Genomic DNA, 26724 nt, shown 5'->3' with positions numbered 1-26724 from the left:
AAATTCTGTACCTCAAATTTCCCACCTCGAGACCCAAGCTCCTTTCCTACTTGCACTGCAAGCTGTAATTCACTGGCAATGTTTCATATTGGGGCCGGCTCCCTCTGCCTGGCTCTAACACTAAAAAAAACACACCGTTTTTAGTTGATTTATTTGGAGGAACGGGGCACGGAGAGCTGTGTTCGATTCACACATAGAAAAATAAATTTATGATTCCCCTTATTTATGACACCTCGTTGAAACGTTATCCCTGTGCTTTTTGTAAACTTCTATGCGTTCTATCCTGTTATATCGTTTTCACACCAAAATTAGCAGGTTGACCCGTTTCTGTTTGTTTGTTTTTTTAAACCCGGGTCAACCCCCTAAAAATAGGTGATTGACACCTTTCCCATTGCCAGGAGAAATGCTGTTGTTTCTGGTTCAACGTCGGGAAAGGGGTATGTCATGGTTCCAGTGTGATTGGCAATAAAACAGGCGAGGAGACAGCACTGAAAAAAACATAAAAACTGTAAAACTAGAAAAAAAAACAAAAAATAACAAAAAAACCTTGAGCAGTTCAAAAGAATCGGATCATCCATGATCGACAGTAGAAGCAGTATGGAGCAGGTGCGCACAGGTGCGTAGATACTCCATCCTGCAATCGCGCCCACAGATATTCAACACGCATCGGTCCTTCGGCGGCAGGGAGCGGGGACCGGCTCCGGGAGATTCTGGAGCTCCCAGCGGGAGGGGTGGGGGTTCTCCGCTGTGGTCCCCACGGTGCAAACACATGGAGCAAACGAACCAATCCCGACTCCACCCTCCACTCCACCCTGAGAAGCCTCAGGGTGACAGCTTTTGCAGAGTGACAGCATGGCTGGAGAAACTGATAATCCCAAGAAATATAATTCTGATAATTTAGATCATGTAACCATGATAGTATATAATATATTGTGATATAGTAATGTATAATATAATCTGATTATCACTTAAAGCTCTGGACAGCACGTTTAGACATAGCGCAGGGTTCAGGCTAAACAGGGATTAGAGATAGGTTTAGATTTATTTTGTTTCCTGATTTTCTTACTTGTATGGAAAATGAAAAACATAAGAGAATTGGAGTGGGGTTTCTCATCTTGACAGTGGTGCGCCGTACACGCTGCGCCTTTTTCCTGTGTTTTTGATTTAGATTTATTTATTTTATGTTCGTGTCATACTTGTATGAAAATGACAATTTTAAACAAAACTGAGTTAAGGGACTGTCCAGTGGGAGCGACCTCCGGTCTGCCGTGCGTTCACGCATTCTACTAACCGGAATGACAGGGAGCAGGGTGCCAAAAAAATGCCTGGTGGAGCAGGAAGTAGTAGTAGATGGAAGATTCCGGAAGAACGACAAACAACAAACATGGCTGTACGTAGAAAATGGCAGCTTCGGGTTTTTTGTTTTTTTCATTTTACAAAAGTTTTATTGTTGAAGAACCCACTCACTATAACGAAAAACAGTTTTAGATCACTAAATACTATCTATGATGAATGAAAGTTACAAGAGTTACGCAAGCCCCCCCCACTCTTGAGTTACTCACCCACTCTTGAACTCTGAACAACAGCACGAACGTTCCTTCGATGCACACATGCAGATCAAGATAATCCTTCGATACTAGGTGTGACGTCATGTCAGAACGTGAGAGCGTTTATATAAAATAGGGTTTAAATTAACACCAGGTCTTCACATGGTAAAAAAAATAATAATAATAATTGTTGAGACGCATCAGAGCACACCAAGAAGACCTGACGTCACTTTGGTAACAATGATATAAAAAACAGATAAACACCAGAAGCAAGAAATGTCCCTTCTCCGTGTTGTTATTGCGAGGCGAGGCAGCAGGGTACTCCCTGAAAACACCAATTCCTAGACTGCACTGGTAATAGGCTCAAAGAGTGAAAGATCTGAAACGGGACACTTTCTTAGAACTATCATTGTAATAATATAAGAATGTTTGGAAGTTGCATAACAATAGAGGGGGCATGCTACTATCATGAGCATGAACTTAGAATGAAAAAAATAATAGGAATTTAAACATAAAGGATTAACTTCAATTATGCATTTTACAATATTTTTATAAATGAATAATTTAAATACATAAACTAAAAATAAAATTCTATACTTAGGAAGAGTATCATATATTTTCACGTGTTATTTTGTTATACTCTACACACTTTACACACCGACAATGACATATAGTTGAGTGGGGCAGTGGTTGGGGTGGAGTTAACAGTTTTTGTTCCCACCCATTACCTGCCTCTGAAGTGTGGAAAAACTCCAGGACCTTTGAGGGGCATTTTCTCTGCACGATGAGATAAGGTGTACCAACATTCAAATACGCATATCTCCGTCAAACATTTTCAGTTTCGATTTTCAATGTATGACATCATTTGAAAGCTTACAATCTGCGCCTTCATAAACTGTAAAAAAATGGCCGCGGCCTCCTGGAGAGCCAAAACACCAGTTGCCGTCCCACTTGTTTTCTTTGGAGGAACGGTGACCCTTCACTCCGGATCGCTTGATGCCACTCCAACTAGCAAGATGCACGTGGGCGTTCACATGACGTAACGTGCAGAATGGATCTCCTGTTCACCACGTGGACGTGGACAATTTTTTGGGATTCTTAGTGTGAGAAATATGAGGTGTGGCGTGTTAGCCTGTGAAATGGATGATATGAGAATCTCACGATCAAAGCTTGAGACTTGGCAGCTCTGTACAACAATTATGAAAAATATATAGCAGCAACCTAATTACCGGACTATCCGCACCACCACGTCCAAATCCTCTATCTGCTTTGCATATGTCAACATTACATCCACTCTGTCTAAGGGAATGAGCTTTGTCCGTGCGCTCTGCTTCTCCGTCCATCGCTCCCAGTGATCCCGCAGAGGGAAGGACGGACGGAGGGGGACATTGAGATACTGTAAAAATATTGCGACATTCAATATTATCGAATATAAGACGAGTCGTAAATATTCCTGTATGTTCGAGCAAGCATCAGAACCAGCCTAATCTTGCCTTGAACTTCTCCATTTTGAAATGAAAAAAAAACGTAATGAGGAGAGACGCTCTTCGCACCGACTCCCAAAATCTCGGAGCTGTGCAACGTGCCATGGCGCCACCCCCTGGTGACGTCATTAGCTTTTATGTTATCAATTAGCCGATTGTTTGTTATGGTTAACAACTAGGGATGGTAATGGTCTCACACACACACACACACACACACACACACACACACACACACACACACACACACACACACACACACACTCTAAGGGGAAATAAAAACAGTGTGTTTTTAGTTGTTTTATTACACGGAAGAACTCGTGGCCCATGTACAACCCCCACCCCCCGGGTCGAATATTTGCATTGAACAGCACATTCACCAAACAGGTACAGCCCTAAAAATACTGAATAATAATCAGACACACAAAAAAGAAATCCCCTATGATTAAAGGACTATCCCTCCCTATTTTAATTTTACCATGCAAATGTCTTTTTTTTTTTTTCTCCTATTACTTTTTAAATTATAGTATTAATCTGTCAAAATGACAGTACAAGGCAGTAATATATTCACAAGAAGCGGTTAACAAGCTGTCAATGTATGAACTCAGCTTAAACCCTTACAAGTCAAATATTTGTATTAAATTAAATATATATTATATTTGAAATAATCAAAGGGCTTTGACAGAAACCAGCTTATAAATCGGCTGTTATCAGCGTCGTCACAGCAGCCAGTATTTTTTATTTTTTTTCTATTTTGTACATTAGAAATTCTGGCTTACAGCCAAACCAACTGACTCTGAGGCGACATCCAGAACATAAGCACATTAGTGGCATGCCTAGTGTTACTTTTCAAGTCACGTTAACAGTCAGAGTCATGCTAGGCGTCTGCCACCACAGGCTCCTAATCAGTCAACACAAATACCAGTTCCAGGAAGTGCTCAACGAATCGGGAGCACCTTTTATCAATGACAGGACACACCCTGAGCCCGGACACACCCATATTCCTTTACCAACGTGTAACATGGTGCTAGGAACTGTGACACTACCGCAAATGAGTTCATGAGACAAAGGTTACAATCCATTTTAAAATAACTCAGCTAAATATTCTGTTTCACATTAATGTTGAGCGTGGACGTACAGACAAATCGAAAAAAAGGCAGTTGCTGTTCAAAGCAAGATATTATTTCTTTGAAATGTTGTGACTTTAATCTTTATAAGCCCTATCTGATTTTGTTTAAACCAAGCCGTGACAATCTCAGTATGTTTAAATGTTCTCACTATTTGTCCCAGTACTATGTATCAGGAATGACCGAGAAGAAGGTGGAGTACTCAGGGACTCGTAGTTTGCTCGATACCATGGTATCTGCAAATTCCTAATGTTCATATTTCTACTGATGCGGAGGTGACAAAGGCAGCCTCAGTGCTCCACCTCCCACGTCTCATATCGCTGCTGTAAACGGATGAAAGGAGTTTTGTTTATATAGGCTGCATTTGGTAGCAGTTTCCTTCAGCAACCAGACAATAGAATAAACAGCAGGTAGAAGGGTATTTATTCCCAGCACCAGGAAAAAAAAACAGACTATATCGAGTACCGCTTATAGGTCAGTAGACTGGAAGACGGGGTCACAGGTGCTGTTATTCCTTCCGAGAGATTATGTTCGAGAAATACTTATTTATAAAAAGAAACCGGTGCAGCCATTTAACTTCAGTATAAAAATGTCAGTACATGGGTGGGGAGCTACATCTTAAGTAGCAGCACACAATCCTTTTCTCGCAGACTGTATTCTGGGGAAATCGTCAGGGAAGCATGCTCATTCAAAGAAAACCAGGAAAACAACAAGTGGCTCCCAATTCATCTGAAATACAATGGATTTGTTTCCACTTCATCCCCTGGAATATAGCGGACAGGCTATTTTGACAGAGGCTGCCCTGCTGCATGGCCAGACCAGGGTTTGGTCTATCAATATAGTAACAGTCACATGGTTGTGACATCAGTAACAAGGAATTTAGGTGAAAGCAGGTCAAACGAAACCAGTGGTGGCTGAAACTCACTCACTTTAGGCTATCATGTGCAAGCTAGGTGATCGTGCTGCTTCTAGTTGTAATACATTTAAAAAGCTTCTTTGATCCTGCGGCATGAATTGCGGCTTTAACTTAACACCAGCAAAAGCAGAAAAAGAAGTTGAAAGGTGAAATAACAACTTGAGGCAGTTAACAGGATAGAAAGCGAGAGTGGGTAATCCCGTCTCTCCGTAGCGTAGTCTCCCATCAGGCCAGCTCATCTGGTGCGATGGCAGCAACACACTGCCAACAAAACCCTTTTTCCTCCCTCCATTCTCACTTCCCTATAGTAAAGCTTCAGTGTTAAGATATATGTAGGGATGGGTCAGACTATTTGATTATTCATTCATGCTGTTCCAGGATCTATCCATCTTCTCCGAGATATGTGCTGAACCATGGTGTCGGGCCGAGCGGTGTGGCCTCAAATGTTATCACGGTATATTCATTTTTCTTAAAATTTCAATATAAATGCTTACCCTTTGCCGTCGTCCACGATTTTTGATAATCTTAAAACAATAAATTTAATAAAATGTGAAACTTATTTAAATATTTAAATAATTTAAAAATAAATAATAAAAAAAATATAAATAAATGCATGTGAATCTTTCAGTTAAACTAGAGGGCTAGCAAGCTAGCATTAGCTTTGGCATGGTTTCTTATTGTTCCCTATGGGCTGCGGCTAGAACAGCTAACAGAGCTAGCGATAGAGCCGGAGAACAAGTTACGGAGCAGGAAAACAACTTTGCTGCACCACAAACCCGCACTTTACCACGAAAGCCCTGCATGTAGCCACCTCGGCACGGAGACAGAGTGTCCCGTTCCCTGCACCGTACTGAGGGAGTGAGAGGAGTTTGTGGTGTGTCTGTCAACTGGTTGTCGAAGAGAAGAGAGAAAACGCAGCTGCTGCCAGTATATCCATAGTGCAGAAAATGACTATTGAAACTGTATAGAAAAATCTATATTAACACTAAGCCCACTTTAGATCTGTGAGGGCTCTACCGGTCAGCGTGGTATAGTCAAAATCCATGCCGTGTGACAAATTCATACCGGATTACTTTCTATACCGTTTATACGGTATAACAGCCACTTGTTCAGGGGATGCACCGTTTCCTCATGAGAAGTCAAGTTACACTGAAAGTAACAATCCTGCTGAAAGCCGTGACCATTTCGGCAGACAGTCGACAAGATTAAGAATTGGCCACCGGAGAAACAAACTTTTCCTCAGGGCCCTGAGGGAGTCCCATCTGTTGATTTGACCCCTGGTCTCTTCCTTCAGTGGAAAGTGGAACCTTGTTCAGCAGAAAAGAGTCCACCTCGCAGCCCGCAAGCACTAAGTTCAAGGGAAGCAATATGCTGAGCCTTGCAGTGCTCAAATGCAAGGGACCCCAACAGGAAAGCAGTGGCCCATTGTCCACCAGGGCTGAAACAACAGGGAGGCTTTTGTACCATGTGACAACTCTGGCGGTGAGACGGGGGGGTCACGTGACCAGTCCAGGGGTGAGGAGGATGAAGGCTGGCTCGGAAAGCGAGATAACAGGAGGGAGAAAGAGGAAAAGAAGGGAGGAAGGCATGCATTTTGAACTACTTGCAAATGACCACTCCGAGCTGGGCTGCTGAGTTGGTTATGGGGCTTAAGTTTCCTTTTTCTCCCTGCTTTTTTTAACATTTGGATAACGGTGAGGAATGTCAAGTGTTCAGCAAATCCATATCCTTACTAGCGTGTCACGGGATATCAGCAGAGAGTCCGTTGTCGGCAGAGTTCAAAGTGCACCTTGCAAACCTTTTGAAAAAAAGGTGACGTTAAGAGAAAATGACACAATGAAACCTCCCTTCCAAGGTTTTAGTGGTGTTTAACAAGGTAAATGTGACTCAGTGAACCGCTCAGATTTACTTTTTTTATGATCACCTCAGAGAATAAGTTGTAGTTTATCCATCCGAACTATAACAATTTTTGTATACAGCTGAAATTAAAAATTGTACTCAAAGCAGAAGCTGTTTGGAAGCTAAAACACACACATTGTAGGGTTAGTGCAGGCATTAGTAAATTCAATTTACTTTAAGATATCTTTAATAAAATCACAATTACATTGTCTTTAAAATCATAAAAATCCTGAATATCGCTAAAATAAATCTCCTAATGTTCTATCCGCTGAATATTTACTGTTAAGTAATCAGCTTATGTTTTATGTTAATTGTGGTGAAAAGAAAGTTGAGGCCAAAAGCAACTCAATCTTTAAATATGTTTTGCCTTATTTTTTATTTTACAATACAACATCCAAATTTGTGTTTTCATTATAAGCATACAATTTCATACAAACTGAAATGATAATTACCATCTTGGTTGTGTTGATGTTGATGGACCATAAAAATATTTTATGTAACTTAATCTAATTGCTACCGAAGATTATATAAGCAGAAATCCTCTGCGCAAAACAATATACTGGACTTTTTTGCACAAGCAAAAAGTAAACTTGTTACACCCTCATGGCTATTTGCAGGCCTTTGTCAACATAGAGAGGGCACAATGCTGCCTGTCCACAGATACAATACAACCTCATTCTATTCAAGATCCTAGGACACTACTCCCAAGTAACAGATAGAAAGTAAGCGCAAAGATACAAGGCAAAAATGTTAGCATTACACATCTGAGTGGAGAGTCCTCTACCTGGACACGTACACTGCTGCATAAATGGCTGACATAAAAATGCAAGCTAAGCAAGATGACCGGATAAAATGAGAGACGCAGAAGCAGAGAGACAACAGAAAGAGAGAGAAGCTCAAGGGGAATACACCTGGGCTCAGCAGTTTCCACATTACACTCACATTTCACCTACATTTGCACCTCAATACATGTGAGTGAAATGAATGAATTATGAGCACCTGGCCTGGTGGGAGTATATTTTTAGCCTTACACTGCCATTACTACACTGTAGCTTACGTCACACAATCTCGCCAAAGTAATCGTTGTGTAGGCGTAGGAAATGTAAACACCAATCACAGCACCGGTGGGATGGACATGGAACACCCGCAGAGCTGTTCTGGATTGTGAACTAATGCATGATGGATTTCATAGACTTCTCAGTCTAAATGCACCAAAGATGCTTGGTTTTGCATTGTCAAGGTACAAGGCAGGCAGCTGAAGTGTGAAGGAATAAAAGAAAAACAGGTTCCGTTCTAACTTACCAAGTGTAACTTCAGTAAAAATGTTTTATTATATTAAATGTTTATAACGCATAATTTAAAAATGTACAAATGGCTCAAATTTTGTATTGATAGCACCTCAAAATACAGACAAGCCGCTCCATTATCTAAAAGGTTTATTTGGCTATATTTAGAGTTTTTCCAGGTACAAAATTCAGTATTAGTTTAGAAGTTAACTTTCAAGAGCTTATGGGGACTGATTGAAACTAATGGTTAGAGCCCAGCTTCGCTCAGGAGAAGTACTGCAAGTTGAACAAATAGACTTCTTGTAAAAGTATGTGCAAGAGTCAGAGACCTCAAGGTCTTGCTGTAATGGGAAACCTGGGAAAGCGAGTGATCACACAGCATATGTCGAGCACACTGATGCCAAAACAGCAGATACTAGCAGTAGATGCCAGAATAAACGCACTGGGGTAGTGCCGTGGTGGTGGGAACAGTCTCCTTCTGCGGCAGTTTCCCAGGTGCTCTGTTATGATGTGGCATGCCTGCACATTTACACCAGCTGAAAGACAGCAGGAGTTTTGGATGTACTCCACAGGAAGCATAGGCATAAACCTGACAAGCACATTTCTGGACGGTATGTCCATCCTGTATGAAACGGGTGACATACACAAAACTCTGCCCTCTTCATTTCCTACAACACTCTTTCCCAGTAAACTCCTCCGTGTGAAGGGCAATGTGTGGACAATATTCTTCATGGTCTGCTCAAGCATAGCATGCAGTGAAACATGCATGAAACAGCATATGCAGGTCATGCATTAGTGATAGTAGCTGGAGATCCCCTGGGTGTGTATTAGTCACACAAAATGACCTTGACTTGCCAATGACACAGAAATCAGGGAGCACACTTTGGTTACAACCAGGGCTAGGTATTGGTAATCAATACCTTTGAGGTATCGACCAAAATAACCCAATACCAAGTAGAAACTTCCCCAAACAATACCTGCATTCGATCCTTTTTGTACCCAGATCTAGTAAACCATGACTATTTGTATGTTTTTGCTCGCAGCCAATCACCACAAGCGTTTTTCAATTCAATGCATCGTGTGATTGGCTCACTACCACAGCAGCCACTACAACCTTGAGGGTTAGGGTTAGGGTTCACACTGGTGGTGTAATGGTGTGGAGGATATTTTCTTGGCACACTTTGGGTCCCTTAGTACCAACTGAGCATGGTTTAAAGGCCACAGCATACCTGAGTATTGTAGCTGATTGTGTTTTCTTCAAGTATGTTTTCCTTGCACTGCATTCTCTGTCTGGTTGTAAGATTAAATAATGTAATGCTATTTAAAATTACTTTTAGGAGGATTTAAATGTATATTTAATACAACACAGTCAATTAATTCTATTATATAATTATAGGACCCAGAATCGCGATTGTGGCGCCTACCCTTGCGGCTGCCTGCGCGAGCACCTTGTGTCGATTACGCACATTTTGGTATTTTTTAGTATTTATAGAGCTTATTGTGCGTAATCACCGGGTGTCATGACATTTCACTGCATATATGTATGAACGTATGTATATGTATGTGACAAATAATCTCTTGAACTTGAACTTGAACAGTCCGTTAAAGGATAGGTTCAAAATTTTGTCTTAAAAAAAGTCTGTCTTCAAACAAGTCAAGTGTCCATATAAATAGTGAAAAAGATTTTCCTCGCTGTAATCATTCCTTCTGTAATGGCTATTTATTTAAAATTACACTGGCCAAATACTTCATTGTACAGTTGTGAACAGTTATTTAATACATATTTCAAAATGTATTGTGTAATAGTAATTTGGACAGTGGCATTTTACACAACGGAATGCTTCCATTCACATGATGGGTATATTCGGGAAAAAAAGGCATTGAATGAAGTACTCTATTGGTATCGATATAACTTTAAGGGTACTGGTATCGCGGGTTGTTGTTTTTTTGTTTTTTTTAACAATAACCAGCGCTATCTATTTACTAATTATCAGAGAATCTATTAAGTGCTACAGAAGCAGAGGAAATGACACCAAAAGCAATGCCTGTAATTACTGCACTTGCAAAATTTTTTAAATTAAATTTAAAAAACACTTGTAATGGGCTACTCAGACATCAGAAATATGGCTGTCTGTTCAAGAATCACTGCAATCCAAACTGAAAATCCAACACAGTGTACTTAAGAGAGTAAAAGATGATGAATGCCAAGCAGTGGATAGATTGCACAACATGTCTCTTCCTGAAGAGAAGAAAATCATTCAGTTGTAACGCACAAAATAACAGATGCGTAGGAGAAGACTGCACATCACTTTGTGTCTGGGTAAGGTGACTTTAAAATCGGAGATTAGCCTGTAATCAGTTTTGATACACACAATAGGGTTGGGCGATATGTAAATTTTCCTACCGGCCACTGTCAGCAGTGACACACTTTACCACGAAGGTTTTAAAGACACGTTCATTATTTGTCGAGTTGATGAGTTCTCTAGGAGATAGGAAAATGAAATTAGCAAAATAAAAGGACAAAAATCACACAGCCCTCCTCGCCCCAAAAATCAATCACCGATTGACTCAGCCAACGGCTAATTGTCTATAAATTAGTCCAATCGCCCAAGCCTAACACACAAGCCAACAGCTAACTGTCAATATATTAGTCCAATCGCCCAAGCCTAACACACAAGCCAACAGCTAACTGTCTATATATTAGTCCAATCGCCCAAGCCTAACACACAATACATTTTACAACTGTTCTGACACTAAGTACTGATCTGAACATTTTCAGAAACAAAGTAGAGAACTAGAGTCAACAAAATCTGTGGAAAACTGCCTAATATTCAGGCCAGGGCTGTCCGTCTTACACAGCCATTTGAGGCAAACAAAATAGTGTTTTATGTGTAAACCAGTCTATTCAGAGAAATAAGTGCATCATTATGTTTGGAAAACAAATGAGTGCATTGGACAAACAAACGCTTTCCTTGAAGCCAATAGGTAGGCGGATTGCATGTCTCGTTTTGACGCTCAGCGACACACCAAAGACACTATGATTTATTCATTAGCTCAGAAAACTGGCACGGCACCAGTCCTGACCCAAAACCACAAGATCAGATGGGCATTGGTGCTTTCTTCTTCCTCAACCTGATCAACTGGCTTAATTTGAGATACAATGAAAGTGTGGCCAATATAAAAGCAATAATTATGAAAGTGATCAAGAGACAAAACTGTTTGTAAATGGCTCAGTTCGAAAAAAATATCGCTAATTTCCCGCACATCACTTTCTATTTAACCCCCGTGGCAAGGAATTTCCCCACTTAATAAGCCATGAACTCTCAACTTTGGTTAACTATATTGCCAGTCATTCACACTCAGGGCACAGTGGTAGAGCTCCTAAAGTCATATTAAAACATGACAATGAATGAAGTGTATGCCTTTTTGAATGTGATGTGTGGCGGTGTCAAATTGATTTGGCACTTCTGAACCCAACATCCTAATTGTTTTTGCTACACCACAGGAAGACTGTATATACGCGGAAATAAAGTGTTAAATAATAAAGCTAAACGTGTTAGGCTTGTCGACTCCTATATATCTGGCACATAAAAGGATGGATTTGTAGACGAGCTAATGTGGCTGGCTGCTCACAGCAGGATGGGGACCCAACACATGACCATTCGGGTCAAGCTGTCCCGCCCGCTGCATGACACTGTGGAGCAGAGAAGCGCCTTCAGCAATAGCTTGATACCATGGCGCTCCGAGGAGCTGGAGGAGTCGCTATAGACTGCACAACTCCTCCTCCGGCTGGCTTGACCTAAGTCAGACAGGGGGATGTTAAAACACTCAGCTTTCGCAATACTGTATATATTACATTACTATACCCATTTTGGGTTTGTTTTTTTTCCCCACCCCACACAATGGTAATCAAAGTGTATGTAGAGATTAAATTGTACATCTAAATTTGTAGGTTTATTGGATTTTGCCATTACATTCTTCAAGGGAATGTTAAAGCTTTTCTGTGTACTGCAATTTTTTCATGTTTTTTTTTTTAGTAAAATGTCACTATTCTCGGTTTTAATCTAATGCCTTTAATTTTATTGCCGTTGTTTTGACGTGAGCTGCTGATATGGGATCCACCCGTGGAAGTATCGATATAAGGTTTCAACACCTAGGATACATGCTAACGTTAAGTTAGATAAACGTCACCCGGACCGGCTAGCCTGTTAGCTTCGCTTGGGACCAGCTGCTTTTTGCGAACAACATCAAACCAAACGCTGGATTTTACTTGTATAGCTCCGGGTATTTACATCTCGGGAATTCAATGACCAAAACGCGAACCTATCGCCACCATTCAGCCGCGGGTTCTTTTACCTGCAGGTGCTCCTGGAAGCGGATCGGCAGGACTTGAGCCATGGCGGTTCCCTCCGCTCTCTCTCTCTCCGCTCCTCAAATGTATTCTGATGCTAACAAAACCACGGCTTCCTCGCTCGGATCCCGGGGCCAGGAGATTCGCTGCGGGTATTGTTGAAAATGTGACGGCGGTATTGTTTCTATTTCAAACCGTGTACTCGCGGGCTTCCCCCTAGCTCGTCGCCGCCGCTGCACCGACACCCTGGACCTGCAATGGCGGAGGAGTCCGGTCGCGTCGGGCGAATGGCGGAGGGACACATCCCGGAAGTTGACGGCGCGTCCCCGTCGCCGCGGACGGATACGGTTCGCGTTTTCCCGACTCAAAGGCGACGTTTTCGGCGTGGACCCCCCCCTCCCCTCCTCCCTCCCGGGCTGCCCCTCGAATTCGAGGGCACTCTTCGAAAATGTGCCGTTGGCGATGGTGTCAGAATTAACGCTGGGGTCAAAGGCGGCCTCGTCTTTTACGGTGGGGGAGCGGGCACTATTTCCTCGCAATTCGCCCTTTAATTTTTGCCACATCATTCGTCTTTGTGGAAAGCGTCACTTCCGCTTCGGGTGCGACGCGCCGCGCCGCCGACGCGCCGGCACCGGCGTTCGCGGAGGAGAGGAGGGAGCTCCGCGGCGGCGGCGGCGGCTCCTCCGCGGTGGTTCCTCCGCGGTTACCCTCTACGCTTTTCATGTTCCGTGCGAGTAGGAAAATAAGGGAACGAAGTGAAGATCGGCCTCTCTCGAAATCCTCTGGTCCTGCGCTGCGTCTCAACGTGCCGTTCAGAGCTTCAACTGATTGTCAGACGATGTTATGTTTGACGTTATTATCATTACATCATCCTCATCCTCATCGTCATTATTATTGTTGTTATTATTGCATGATCTATATGAGCAGATTCATATCATTTAGGATTATTAGTATGTCGTATAAGAGGCGGACGGCCACCCGCGGAGTACCCACAGCTATTTCAACGTGTCCGTGTCCGGCGGAGATTGCTGCAGCATTGCAACATGATTCAAGATTCAAGATTTTTTATTTGTCACATACATATACATACCTTCATACATATATGCAGTGAAATGTAATAAAACAATTTAAAGCATCTCGGTTTCTGAGTGCACCTAGATGGGAGGGGGTTTTTTTTGGGGGGGGGGGGGCAATTTGCAACTCAATCTGCAAATTGGCCATGCAATTAGAAAATTCAGTTGATTCATTTTTTAAATAAGATTAAAATGCAATGTGTCTGGATCATCAATTGCACCTCATATTGCCGTGTTTTTAGATGTGTTTTTATGATGGGCGCTCTATTCAAATGACAGTGCGTTTTGCAATTGGCACTTCAAACTGCAAATTGGTTATGCAATTTGAAAATGTATCTTGGAGTTGTCAATTCAATATGCGGAGTAGCAATGTTGTTCCCCATTCAGTTTGAATTATTTTGATTAAAAAAAAAAAAATAATAATAAAAAATCGGTTTGTTTGGTTTTTTTTGGGGGGTTTTTTTTTGGTCTCTTTATTCACACGGAAATACCGTTTAGCAATGGGCGGTTCGACGCGCCGGCGAAATAGCGTCGACCGCGTTCCCATTTCCCTGTCAACGCGCTCTTCTGGTGTCCAAATTGAAACGGCGACGCGACGTGTCAGTGCTCTCGTCCGGGCGTTCTGCGAAGACCCGCCCCTCACGCCGAGTCGCGGGAGTCGCGTCGGCGGAACTTCACGGCCGCTTCGCCGTCACCCGAATGACGTGGGCGGTGGCGGGTCCGGGAAGTTCTCGGGCAGCGTCCGCACAGGGGGAGACGGAGCTGCGATGTATTAATTATGCAGTCAATCAATGCGTTTGCTTTGCGGTGTATCTGCATAGCACACCGATATGCGTATGCGGTTGCATCGAAAGGTTTCCTTTCGAGTACAATTGGCGAGCATTTGAGGACTAGTGTGAGAGCAGGGAGCGTTACTTGCTGACATGTTTTTAGTTGATCGGTTAAAGGGCGTGTGGCGCTGTCGTTTACTACTTTGCATTTTTTTTTTTTTTTTTTAATATATTCCTATGGTTGTCAAGGGTAATTATATACCAATGTTTGGTATATTTAAAGGGAGGGGAAGGGATGTTCAAAAACGACCGTGAAGATTCAGATGAGAGGAATTTTCTCCCATGTTTAGTATGCGTATGTTTATCCATGTCAGCATGTATATTTGATGCATCTTGTCTTTTTACTATACACGGAGGTACCGCGATGAAGCCATTCACTAAACGCCTAATGAACTCAGAAACGTGACTGGCATGTGGCTTATGCCGAGGGGGAGTTAAGGGGGAGGAAAAAGACAGGAGAACGGGTTGGACGCCTACAGTGTACGGGTTTGGACGGGAATCTGCCTTTGGGAGACGAGGTGTGGCCTTTGTTCCCCGCGACGCAAGTTCTGGAACCTCACTAGTTGTGATGGTCAGCAGCTTTGTCCGCTCGATGTTCAACAAAGTAGGACAGGTGGCATCGGTTACTGATGTGATGTGAATTCATGCCAAGTTGTCCCACCTTCTTGGTTGTCTTCTGGATATGTAATGAGTGTGCAGGTGTCCAGTAATGATAAAGTGTTCCCTTGATACTGTGCCGTCAACCCCTACGGGATGCGTGCTCTACGGGGGGGTGGACGAAACGGAGTCGTCGTGTGCGGGAAGTAAACTCAAGTCTCTCTGCAGGCACTTTTTTTTTTTTTTTTTTTTTTTGTGGCAAGACGAGTTTGTCAAGACCCTGTGGTCAAGAAGAGGAGGGCCGTTGCACCGCAATGCACCCCTGGGCCCTGTACATGTAGAGCCCTCAGCTCCCGATCACAGCTAAAGTGTTAAAGGTGTGACAGGTTATTATAGTAATATTTATTATTTTGAAGTGCTATATTATTTTGAATATTTAACATATATGTTAATCATATTATGTCCTCATTTCACATGTAGTACAATCACACACCCCGCTGTTATATTCAACTAACATTAATATTTAACTCTCCCCACCCCTGCAAAAAAACATCACGCTTAGAAGCCTTTTCCTCTCATTCCAACGTTGGATGAAGTGGCATTAAGAGAACGGAATTAACAATTAATAGGCTGCCCGTCGTTAACCTGGGTTCGATTCCCGCCCGGGGCGCTGTTGGCACCGTGCTCCGGCGGGTTGTCTCCCAAATAGGAGCCTTTCTGTGTGGAGTTTGCATGTTCTCCCCGTGCTCACATGGGGTTTCCTCCACCTCACGTCGGTAAGGAGCCCCACCAAAAACATGCACCCATCATCGTCCGACCAGCGATGTACACTCATCACCAGGTCCACGTATGCTGCCCACTGCTCCTGGCCGTGCCCCCGGAGGAAGGACAAGCCAGGATGGGTTAAACGCAGAGGCCTCATTTCACCAGCCGCCACCCAAAAGTGTGTGTGTGCATGTAGTGTGGTGTGCTGTGTGACAAATAAAGATTCTTCTTCTTATCTGTTGATGTATGTTATCTGTCTGTTTTTTTACAACAACTCTAAGACTGTATCTTACCTGCTGGATCATGCCAGTTAAGCCGTGTCAAATGAAAAATGTGGATGTGCTGAGGTGAATATAACAGTTTGCAAACAGTAAATCCATCACTTTCCCCTTGAATAATTGAATGTGCTGTGGTGAGTGAAACAGAACAAGTTGCGAGGTTGAGTTACATTTTAGCTGTGAGCTGTCTGTTGGACACTATTTTTTTTTAAACACAAAGCTTTCTATCTTACTCACCCGGGGGTGAGGTACTCGTGTACAGTGTTCCACCGCCGCCCGTTCATGATGATGTCGCGAGAGCCCCGTGACCCATTCACCCGCTTGGTGGAGCTGCTCGGGCGCCTTGTTCTGTCACCGGCCGAGAACCAGGCTATGTTTGTTCACCACATGGTGGGGGAGTCCAAATGACAGTTCCTGTGACTCGGCAAATACATGTTTTTGTGTTGTTTTTATGGAGATCACACTCTGAAATGCAGCGATTCATTTGACACAATGACTTTACACTCTGGTTTCTTGGCTCAAACTTCTACCAATAAAATGATAATGTGCTTACCCACGAGTGGCGAGATCTCTGCACAGGCAGCCGCGCACACCTTCAGCTCTGGAGTCTCAACCGCTGGTGGCTCTGTGGTATCTCGGATGTCATGGATTGTTTCATCAAACCAATGGCAAAACCTTGATGCGTGAATGTCCTGTCAGTGCATGAAAGAAAACACATGACAATACATTTATATTTTCTCACTCCTTTTCCTTCATATGCACAATAAATGATACTGAACTGATTGGATTAACCAACTAATGATGTAACGGTAAGCCGTGCAAAAAATATGAATCTACAAGCTTTCTTGGACACTTCCCATTCTGGTTCTTTTACTCATTGAGAATCTGTGTGTTATGTTAATGCAGAAAGATAGTTTGAATATTGCTTCTAACACTCACCAGTCTGGTGACTATCAAGAGATGACACTGGGCATCCCAGGGACTGTAATCAAGTGACCATCCCTTTATTTTCCGCTTGCTGGGTGTGGAGGTCAGTGAGTCATCGTGTTAACTGACATCGGCCTATCGGCAAATAAGATGACGTCCACCGAGGGCAGTGGCTGATGTCTATCCAGTGTTTCCCACACATAGACTTTAGTTGGGCGGGCCATCCAGGATCAATTTTAGAAAACGCAGACACGGCGCTCCAAGCAGGAGGTGCTACTGCATTCACGGGAACTCGGAAAACTGTAATTGACGCTGCATTAACATCGGAACATCGGCCAAATTGTTATTTTCAACATCGGGCCCAGAATTTCACAATTGGTGCGACCCCACATGTAATCACAAGGTTCAATCCCTGGCTCCTCCCTGTAGCATGCTGACTTGTCCTCGAGCAAGCATATAATGTGATCACGTAATCTGAAGCTTCTGAAATCACACCGGAGAATGGAGGGTACTTTGAGGTGGATGTGCTTGGTGACAGACAGGTGTGGATAGGAGGAGGGACCAGGTGCCCTCTGACAGGAAGTGGCTCTAACTTCCTCAATTCTCATCAAACTGTTCATCAGTTTCCCAGCTGCATAGGGGCCTGCTCACTTTCTCCAATTTATGCATGAATTGTGTAGTATGTATTTAGTGTTGTTCTTACCCACGAAGTGTGGGTGTGATTTAAATGTTTTGGCACATAATAACTGATATGCTTAAACTGACTGTCTTATACGGTCAATTGCCGGGGATGAGGCGTGGTTCTTACACTTTGATTTCATTGAAACAAATAACTTAATATGTACTCATTAGACAAGACATTTATACCTTTAACTGAAGCATATTGACAATGATTGTAATATATTCATTTATTGCAGCACTTCAATAATTGAAAATAGATATCAGAAGATCAAAATAGAGGCTTCTTATACGTTTTACGGTGCAAATATGAGATTGAAACCCACCAGCGGGCAAGAGCTCTAGGTTTGCGGTCTCCAGATTAAGTGGCTGCTATATCTCATGCACACCATCAGGTGTCGCTGTGTTCCACAGGCTGCTATAACTCCTGCAGTCCACCAGGTGTCGCTGTGTTCCACAGGCTGCTATAACTCCTGCAGTCCACCAGGTGTCGCTGTGTTCCACTGACTGCTATAATTTCTGCAGACTGTTCTCCAATTTTTCTTCGCAAGGCTTTGTTCACCCATCACTAATTATTATTATTATTATTATTATTATTATTATTATTATTATTATTATTATTATTATTATATGTAGAGCAGCGAATTCCAACCTATGGGCCGCAGCCAACCAGTGAGGTATTGCAAGTGAGCCACCAAATCATGGGCAAAACACATCGATTTTATTGAAAAAAAAAAAAATATATATATATATATATTATTAATTTAGTTTTAAATTTTAAATTAGTTTTTAAATGTAAGAAAAAAACATTCATGGTATTTTTTCTTTTAAACCTTCAAAAATGCATCATCACTGACGGATAGGAACTTATGGTAGGGCCTACTACATCCAAGCCGGACCACGATCAACGTGCACCTCTAATTTTTGAATTTAAGGTAGTAATCAAATTGGATTGGTTGGCTAGCATCAGGCACACTGAAAAGTAAAGAAGCCATTGGTACATCATCCACAAGCGAAGTCCCTGCGGGACATTGGACAGGCTGGACAGTCCAGTCCGACAGGAAGGCAGTCTATCTATCTATCTATGGCAGAGAATGTGACCGAACAGCTGATAACGAGCATATGAAAACAATGGGGAGATAAAAGAAGAGTCCTGTTTTGCAAATCTTTACCGACGCGTTCAACTGCTGAGGCCATTTTTGACACTCTGAACGCATTCATAGTTTCAAACGGGATTGATTGGTCCAAATGTGTGGGAGTGAGCACTGATGTGGCCCGTGTGATGCTGGGCCATCACAGTGGAGTCATCACCTGGATGAAAGCTGTGGCTCCACTCGTAGCATCTGTCCACTGCAGTAAACACAGAGCAGTGCTGGCTGTAAAGAAAATGCTGTAGCTCTAAAGACTGTTCTGGATGAGGCGGTCAGAGTCAACTTCATCAAAAGCCGCCCACTGCAGTCACCTTTATTTCTTGTTTAATGTGACGAGACGGGCAGTGACCATAAGCAGCTCCTGTTACACACAGAAGTCCGATGGCTCTCAAGGGGGAAGGTACTGATGCGACATTTTGAATTGCGTGTTGAGTTGAGGGTGTTCAAACACAAAGTTGGAACTCGCACATCGCTTCAGCGATTTTGAGTGGCTGGCTAAATTGGGATACCTGGCCGACATTTTCAGCCACTTAGATGGACTCAACCTCAGGCTCCAAGGAAAAGCAGTGACCATGTTCAATGTCCAGAATTTAAAAAAAGCGACCATAAGAAAAATGGATATGTGGGCCGGGCGAGTTGACCGGTCAAACTTTGACTTGTTTGAGAATCTGTCGCATTTTTGGACAATGGAAGAAATGCGGCTTCCCGTCACCGTGATCAATCATGTCAAAGAGCACCTGCACGGTTTGAGGACCAAGCTGCGTGAATACTTCCCCATCCCAGATGTGCAGTGCAGCTGGATCGAAAATGCCTTCGCCAGCCACAGTGACAAGCCCCTCTCAGGCCTGAGCGCAAAAGAGAAGGACAGTCTTGTGGATCTCTCCTGCGACAGCGCATTGAAACTGGCTTTCTCACAGAAGTACCCGACAAACTTTTGGCTTTGTGTTGCTTCTGAGTATCCCGATATGTCCAACAGAGCTGTACGATTTTTGATGCCTGTCCCGACGACGTATCACTGTGAGACTGGCTTTTCGGCACTTGTGGCATTGAAGACGAAATACAGGAATAAACTGTTGAGCCAGATCTTGGCCTGAGACTGTCGTCCCTTAAGCCAGACATAAAGCATTTGGTGTCTGCCATGCGACATCAGCCTTCTCATGAGGTGAGTTAATGTGCTCCTGTTATTGTTAAGTTTTATCAGCGCTGCCGTGAGTCGTTGGGCTACATTCAAAACACTGCACCCTTCAGATACCGTTACTAACGTTACGCAAAGGTTCCATAGATATAAAGTTATTTTGAACCCACCTCTTTTTTTGTTTAACAATTCTGCACTGTATGTATGAGAATGCGTATGATAATTAAAATATACGTCCTCTGAGAATGCATTGTTTGGCTCCCGTTTTACTTCTGGTCAGATGTGAACACTTTTCAAGTGGACCATGTGCCAGAAAAGGTTGGGAACTGCCGATGTAGAGTGTTCTGACATCGCTGCATTCTCACCATTATGCCGCATGTTATTATCGATCGGTCAGCAAAACCCAGACGTCATGGAAAGGCATAAACAGTCACAAAGCCAAGCCGCCCCGGTTGCGTCATATGATGTCTCTGTGATGTCACAAAATGAACTCTGGAGAATGCAAGCTGAAACCCTTACGAAGAAGAACAACATCACGAGGACTGACGAGGACAGCGTTTGGCCCCTACCAAATCCTGGTGGAAATAGGAGTACTTTCCAGAGTAACAGATCCCCACGCCTGAGAGTAAATTCAAATGAGTGCCTCGTTGTAAGTTTGTACAGTATCACTCCTTCGTTTTTGAGAAGATGACGGTGTGATTTCTCATCTCTATGGCTTCATGACATTCGGAAGAGGGTTGCTAGGAAGTAGTCAGGTGAAGTGCGGTGTTGCCTGCTCTCGCGGGACAAATAAGCATAGAGCAGTGGTGTTTGTTTGCTGGAGATCTTTCCCGTCCCACATCGGTAATCTCCAGACCCAGTTTAGCTTCACTGATGTCCACCTCGTTCAAAAGGCCTTAAGAATAATAAGTGCAGCACTTGAGTCAGGTACTAATTATTCTGTCTAATGCACAATGTGATGGTATTTTTGCATAAATTTTTTTTTTTTACATCACCCTTGTGGAGCGCACTGTTTCCAGTGTGTTGGGGTGCTTATTGAACTACGATTATGGCGAGTTGATGATGTCACTGAAGCACCGGAAGGAATGTCATGAATTTACAAGTTTTGGCACCTAATGACTGATATGCTTCAATTGATTCTTATGTCTGACTGTTTGCCTTCATTGAAACAAATTACTTAACATGAACTCAACACGCACACACACACACACACACACACACACACACACACACACACACACACACACACACTGTGTATGTTTGTTTGTTTCATTTTGAACAGGTTTCATTCTAATTATGTACATTTCACTAATTGAAATTACTTGTGAAATTAGACGGAATAACACTTTTAAAATAAGGGCTGTTCACATTAATTAACAAACTAGTGCCTGATGATTCCTTCAATAACTAACAAGACATTCCGAGTGAACTTCAGGGCTCTGCGACCGGCAGTTTCATCTTCCATTGTGGAACACAGGACTGAATCGTTGACATTTTGTTAAACTGTGACGTTCAAATGTCTGGGCATGGGCACTAGTACAAACTCTGAACTCTGAAATCAATGCTATTACTAATTATCAACCACTCAAGTCAAATATTTGAATCTCACAAATGTAATCTTGTTAACTAATTCGTCATTTCCCAACTGTTTATAATAGCAACGGAATAGAAGAGCGATGAGCTGATTTTATTCCAAAATGTTGCCAAAGGTTCAGTTAAAACTCTCCCTCCTTCTTTCTCTCCCTCTCTCATGCGAGAGGATGGCTGGACTGCAGACATGGGCGTTGGGGCTGATGGCCCTGGCCTTAACGCTCGTTCTAACACGAGCGGAGACAGCTTCCTCTGGTTCCTCTGAGATTGTGAGGAAGGAATCTCGACCCGAACTCCCGAGCAAGAAGAGGGGATTCTCAGATAACCACGACTGCAGGGAGCAGAGCTCGGATCGGTACTTGCGCGACGTGGACGAGGGGAGGTGTCATACCAGCCCCGGCAGAATAGGAGATGTAGGTCCCGTTTTTTCACCGCCGCCGCAGATTCCGAGTGCGACGCTTTAGGTTTCATCTTGTGCAGAGTACTGGTGCATCAGAGACCATTCATTTTCCCGTTCGTGCAGATCATGTCTGCCCTGGACGTGAATGTGAAGAGATGTCGCGTCGAAGGTATGGGCGTGAACTCCGCCTTGACTGTGGACGACGAGGGAACGTTGTTTGTCGGCAAGGCTCCGGACCCAAAGGATAAGAAGTTCTACTACAAGGCAGAGGAGGAGGATTACTGTCCCAGTGGCAAGCTGGCCTGCTCCCTGAGGATTTTGATGTGTGACAAGAACGACGCGCTGGTGGGATCTGGAACGGTTTTTGTTTTTGTGAAAGACATCGAGGACAACGACATCATCTTCCCAACCTACAGTGGATCCATCAGGGAGAGGTGTAGAATTGGTGAGCATGCCGTTAACCAGCAACAGCACTGGGTCAGTCATCCCATTCCGTATAATGGCTCAAAAAGTCAAATCGAATGTAACCATGAAGCCAGTCTCCAAGAACAGTTCAGCTCATAGTCACCTGCATGTGAGGTGTTAAAGGCCTGAAATTAATTTACGTTAATAACAGAATATAGATGCTATTCATTATATTGAATTACAGGAAGGTTTCAGTTCTCTTTATTTCTGCTTTATTTCCAACAATGCAATTGAATGCAGATCTTTGCTTGCTGAGACGTTTTTTCCTGTATCCCCTAGAGTGGAGTTTTCCACTCTGTCTTGTCGACAAAAAAATGTGGAGCGGTCCTGTGACTGAATTCTTCCTTACTGTTTAATTCTCCAAAAACAGGAACGGAAGTGGTCGCGGTGACAGCAACAGATGCTGATGACCCCGCAAGGCTTCAGGGAACGCAGCGGTACCTCAACGGAGCTCTCCTTCTGAGGCCAGAGGGAGAGCTTTCTGCCTTTGAAATCGACAGCATTACAGGTAGGAGTGTGTGTGTGTGTGTGTGTGTGTGTGCGTGCGTGCGTGCGTGCGTGCGTGTGAATATTGAAATACAGTGTTACAATATTTAAATAACAGACAAAAGGAAATAAACGATTATCATGTGTGGTAGAAATTAAATACGGAGAACAAAGAAGGTAAAAAAACGTAAAGATTGTGCTGAAACTCTTGAGGGTAAAGGGATTGAAATCTCCAGGCAGATGCAGCAAAAAGCTTAAAATTGACAAATGATTGGTTTGGCTCCACCACCACCACCACCACCAGTGGAGACAGCATCTAATGGATAGTGTGAGTGAGGAGTGAGGGAGTGGGTGGGTGGGTCAGTGATCTATTCAAATAAAATAACAGATACCAGGATTGTGTTTAGGTTTTTGCTTTGTTTCAGGAGGTTTGGAGGTAAAAACCTTTGGGGGGTAAGGGCCCAAAAAACAGAAATAAAGAACAAGCTGGATATAAAGCAGCTGAAACTTTCACTCCTTGTATCTCTCTCTCTCTCTCTCTCTCAGTTGAAATTAGTTTAATTGGCATGACAAGCATTGCTCTTACATTACCAAAGAATAACAAGACATAACAATTATTATAGACATTAAGACAATAAATAAATGAAGAGTAGTAACTAAACCAATAACGAGTAAACAATATTTTATAAAAACAACAATAATAAGTGAAATAGAAAAAAAATGGACAAAAATCCACCAGACAAAAAATGTAATAAAATAAAGATGAAGAACAGGTAAACACATAAAGGTGTGTGCTGTTTGGGGTTTTGCTCTGGACATGGCGGGCGCTCTTACAGAATTCTGCATGCAGGCTTTCTATTGGGTGTTTGTCCCCTTTCCCAAATTCTGGCTTTGAAAGCGTCTCTCTAGCTCTCTCTCTCTCTCTCTCTCTCTCTCTCTCTCTCTCTCTCCAGGTGTAGTCAGATCCAGGTCTGATACCCTGGACCATGAAACCAGGAGCAAGTATGGGCTGGTGGTCCAGGCCCGGGACTTGGGTGGCAAGCCTGCAGGCCCCACGGCCGCCACCACCGTCACCATCGCCATCGCTGACATCAACGACAACATCGCCTCCTTCACCAGACGTAAGGACTAGAGTACGAACTAAACATGACTTCATGGTATTCAATAAAGACCATTTGTGTAGTGGATTCAGGACAGTCCAGGGACAGTAGTAATGATATTTGAACTAAAGTGTTTGTGCTGCACTTTCTTTTTGTATTTTAACAGCAACATATTGTTTTAAGTGATGTTTGCATGTAGAAGAATACATCCTTTTGGGATACTATAAATAACACTATCAGCTTTTTTGATTTATTATTTTTCATATAATAATCAACCCAAAGTTCGAGAGGTTATATGTGACAAATACAAAATGGAAATTCTACATTCAACTTGTTTTACTGATCGACAGACAATTATTTTTGTGGCCGGCAAATGCATTGTGTGTTTAGAAACAGCCGCGGAAGTCACGGATTTCACACCTCCTGTGTTCCCCGTCCACAGAGACGTACGAGTTTCAGGTCCCAGAAGACCAGAAGCTGAATGAGCAGATAGGTACTCTGACGCTGGAGGACAGGGACGAGATCCAGAGCAAAGACCCCGTCTTCACCATCACGCCGCCCTTTCACAACATGTTTGAGGTCAAACTCGGCCCCGTCAAAGATGGGGACCTCGTGCTCAGACAGGTGAGATCGGCGGCGGGGAAACTCAAAGCCAGGAGGGCTGTCTTTGGAGAGGGATGAAAGAATGAGGTAAAGATTAAATCGGCACACCTGAGTACCAAGATAAGCTCCAACATCCACATACAGAAACCCCTTTCTTCGATTTTTTTTTTCATCTGCTGGTACCGTCCACTGGTTTCTCATTCTAAGTATTTGGGAGAGCCTGTCCAAGCCTCGCAGCATTTGTATGAACACCTTGACGGTTAAGCGTTGAAGTTTAGTGTGATGTGGTACTGATTTTGGAAAGGTCACAGTTGTTAACCCTTTCTATAATCCTCACTCACCCACTCCAGGTCCTGGACTATGAGACAAGCAGCAGCTATAGTTTCACTGTGCATGTGTGGGGGAACAACCTGGAGACCCCTGCTGATAATGCAGACGGTGCCATCACCAGCGCCCAGGTGAGCTGTCACGGGAATACTTCCAATGGATGGTTCAGGCCCACATTCAAAACACAGTTTGACCGCCCTCACACTGGCTCTCATCCATTCAAATTTGAACCCATTAAAAACTGTTTCCGGTATCTGTCTTCTCGACTCATTGACCGATTGACGGGCCGATTGATTCGCATGAAATGACTATCCGTTATGGATATTGCGTTTTGTCCCGTTACGATTGTCGTCCGATCATTTTGAGTTTATATCTGTGATGGGAGAATTTCGGGCATATCTGCTGTACGTCATGACAAATCCATCATGATCTGATCACGCCACGTGATAGGACAGCTGTACATGCGGTTCCACCCCGGAGCTATGTCACAAATCAGCGGCAGCACTGCTTTACAGCAGTATTTGATGTCACGGTGCTTTATTGTATCTGCACATGGGAGTGGGTGTAAACAAACATGGATGGAGGGGACGTGGCGCTTTGGCAAATTGCTCGTTGGATGGATCATGGATTATTACAACATTTGCCCGTCTGCTACCGTGCCGCAACAACATAAGGTGAGTGTGACGACCGTGCCTCAATACCATGGATTATCTCTTTGACTCCCTGGAGCGGAGCAAGCTGAGCTGTTTTACGAAGAGCGTATACTTAAGTCATGAAAGATTTGACTATGCCAGCTGCTGTATATGGCCACCGATTCACTTGACTCTTTTAAATTCTCGTTGCTGGACTTGCTACAGGTAGGACACGACTATAATTTTTAAACAGACTAGAGGTGTCGTTGGATCTGGGGCATTTCGGACGTCTTGTGGTCCAAGTTTGATCCACACCAACTATATTTGGAGCAGGAATTAGTGAAAAAACATTGCAAAATTAATGGAAAACGATAGCCAACCCTCGTCTGTAGTCGTTGCTTTGCACAGGATTTGCGCTGGGTCGAGAAGTCAGGCAGCTGGAGCTGAGGCTGCGTTCCATGGGAACTCGGAAAAAGATAAATAACCGTTAGTAGTAATGTTGTGTGTCGCCAGAACTCTGAAAACAATTTTGTCACAGAGAATCGTCACCGCGTCACTGTGTCACTGCGTCATCATTGCCCGACATGGCACCAAACGGTGATGTGAAAGCACTGCAGAGTACAGATTATCACAGAAAATCGTCATTTGGTCATTCAGTCACTGCGTCATCAATTGCGTGACGGCACACAAGGGAATATATAAGACACAAACTCCCGAAATACAATAACTGTCCGAGCAGAGAGGAGAACACAGTGGATCACCACTACAGTACCGTCCACAACTAGTATCACAGTCTGGATCACCAACACTGAGATGTAATATATATATCTGATGGATTCAGGCAACATTTCAAACTTTCTGCCCCCCATGCAGTCCCATTTGTAATAATCACTTGTTTCCTCCCTCTAATTTAGATACAGCTTTCACTTCGTGGAGAATCCTGGCGCGTTTCTCAGATTTATATTTAGAGGGCTCATTTGCCACTTTCACTGATCTCTGCGTTAATTTTAATTAACCCCAGACTCATTTGTTCCAGTATTCTGAAGCGCATAATTATGCTTGCACATAGATCCTTCCTTC

General features: G+C 43.3%; 1 protein-coding gene across 2 annotated transcripts in view; it reads right to left on the bottom strand.

Annotated features, from left to right (window-relative positions):
• cltca (clathrin, heavy chain a (Hc)) overlaps positions 1-12850 on the bottom strand; it is a 50886-nt gene extending 38036 nt beyond the window's left edge. For both annotated transcript variants that reach the window (XM_080013759.1, XM_080013760.1), the window contains exon 1: positions 12613-12850. In XM_080013759.1, coding sequence (XP_079869885.1) covers positions 12613-12654 — 42 coding nt within the window. In that variant the 5' untranslated portion in view covers positions 12655-12850. The remainder of the gene's footprint in view (positions 1-12612) is intronic.
• Positions 12851-26724: the final 13874 nt, after the last annotated feature.

Source organism: Zeus faber, assembly GCF_960531495.2.
Source record: "Zeus faber genome assembly, chromosome: 14".
Lineage (NCBI taxonomy): Eukaryota > Metazoa > Chordata > Actinopteri > Zeiformes > Zeidae > Zeus > Zeus faber.
The sequence above is the reverse complement of the archived record's forward strand: the minus strand, read 5'-3'. Positions and strand labels throughout refer to the sequence as shown.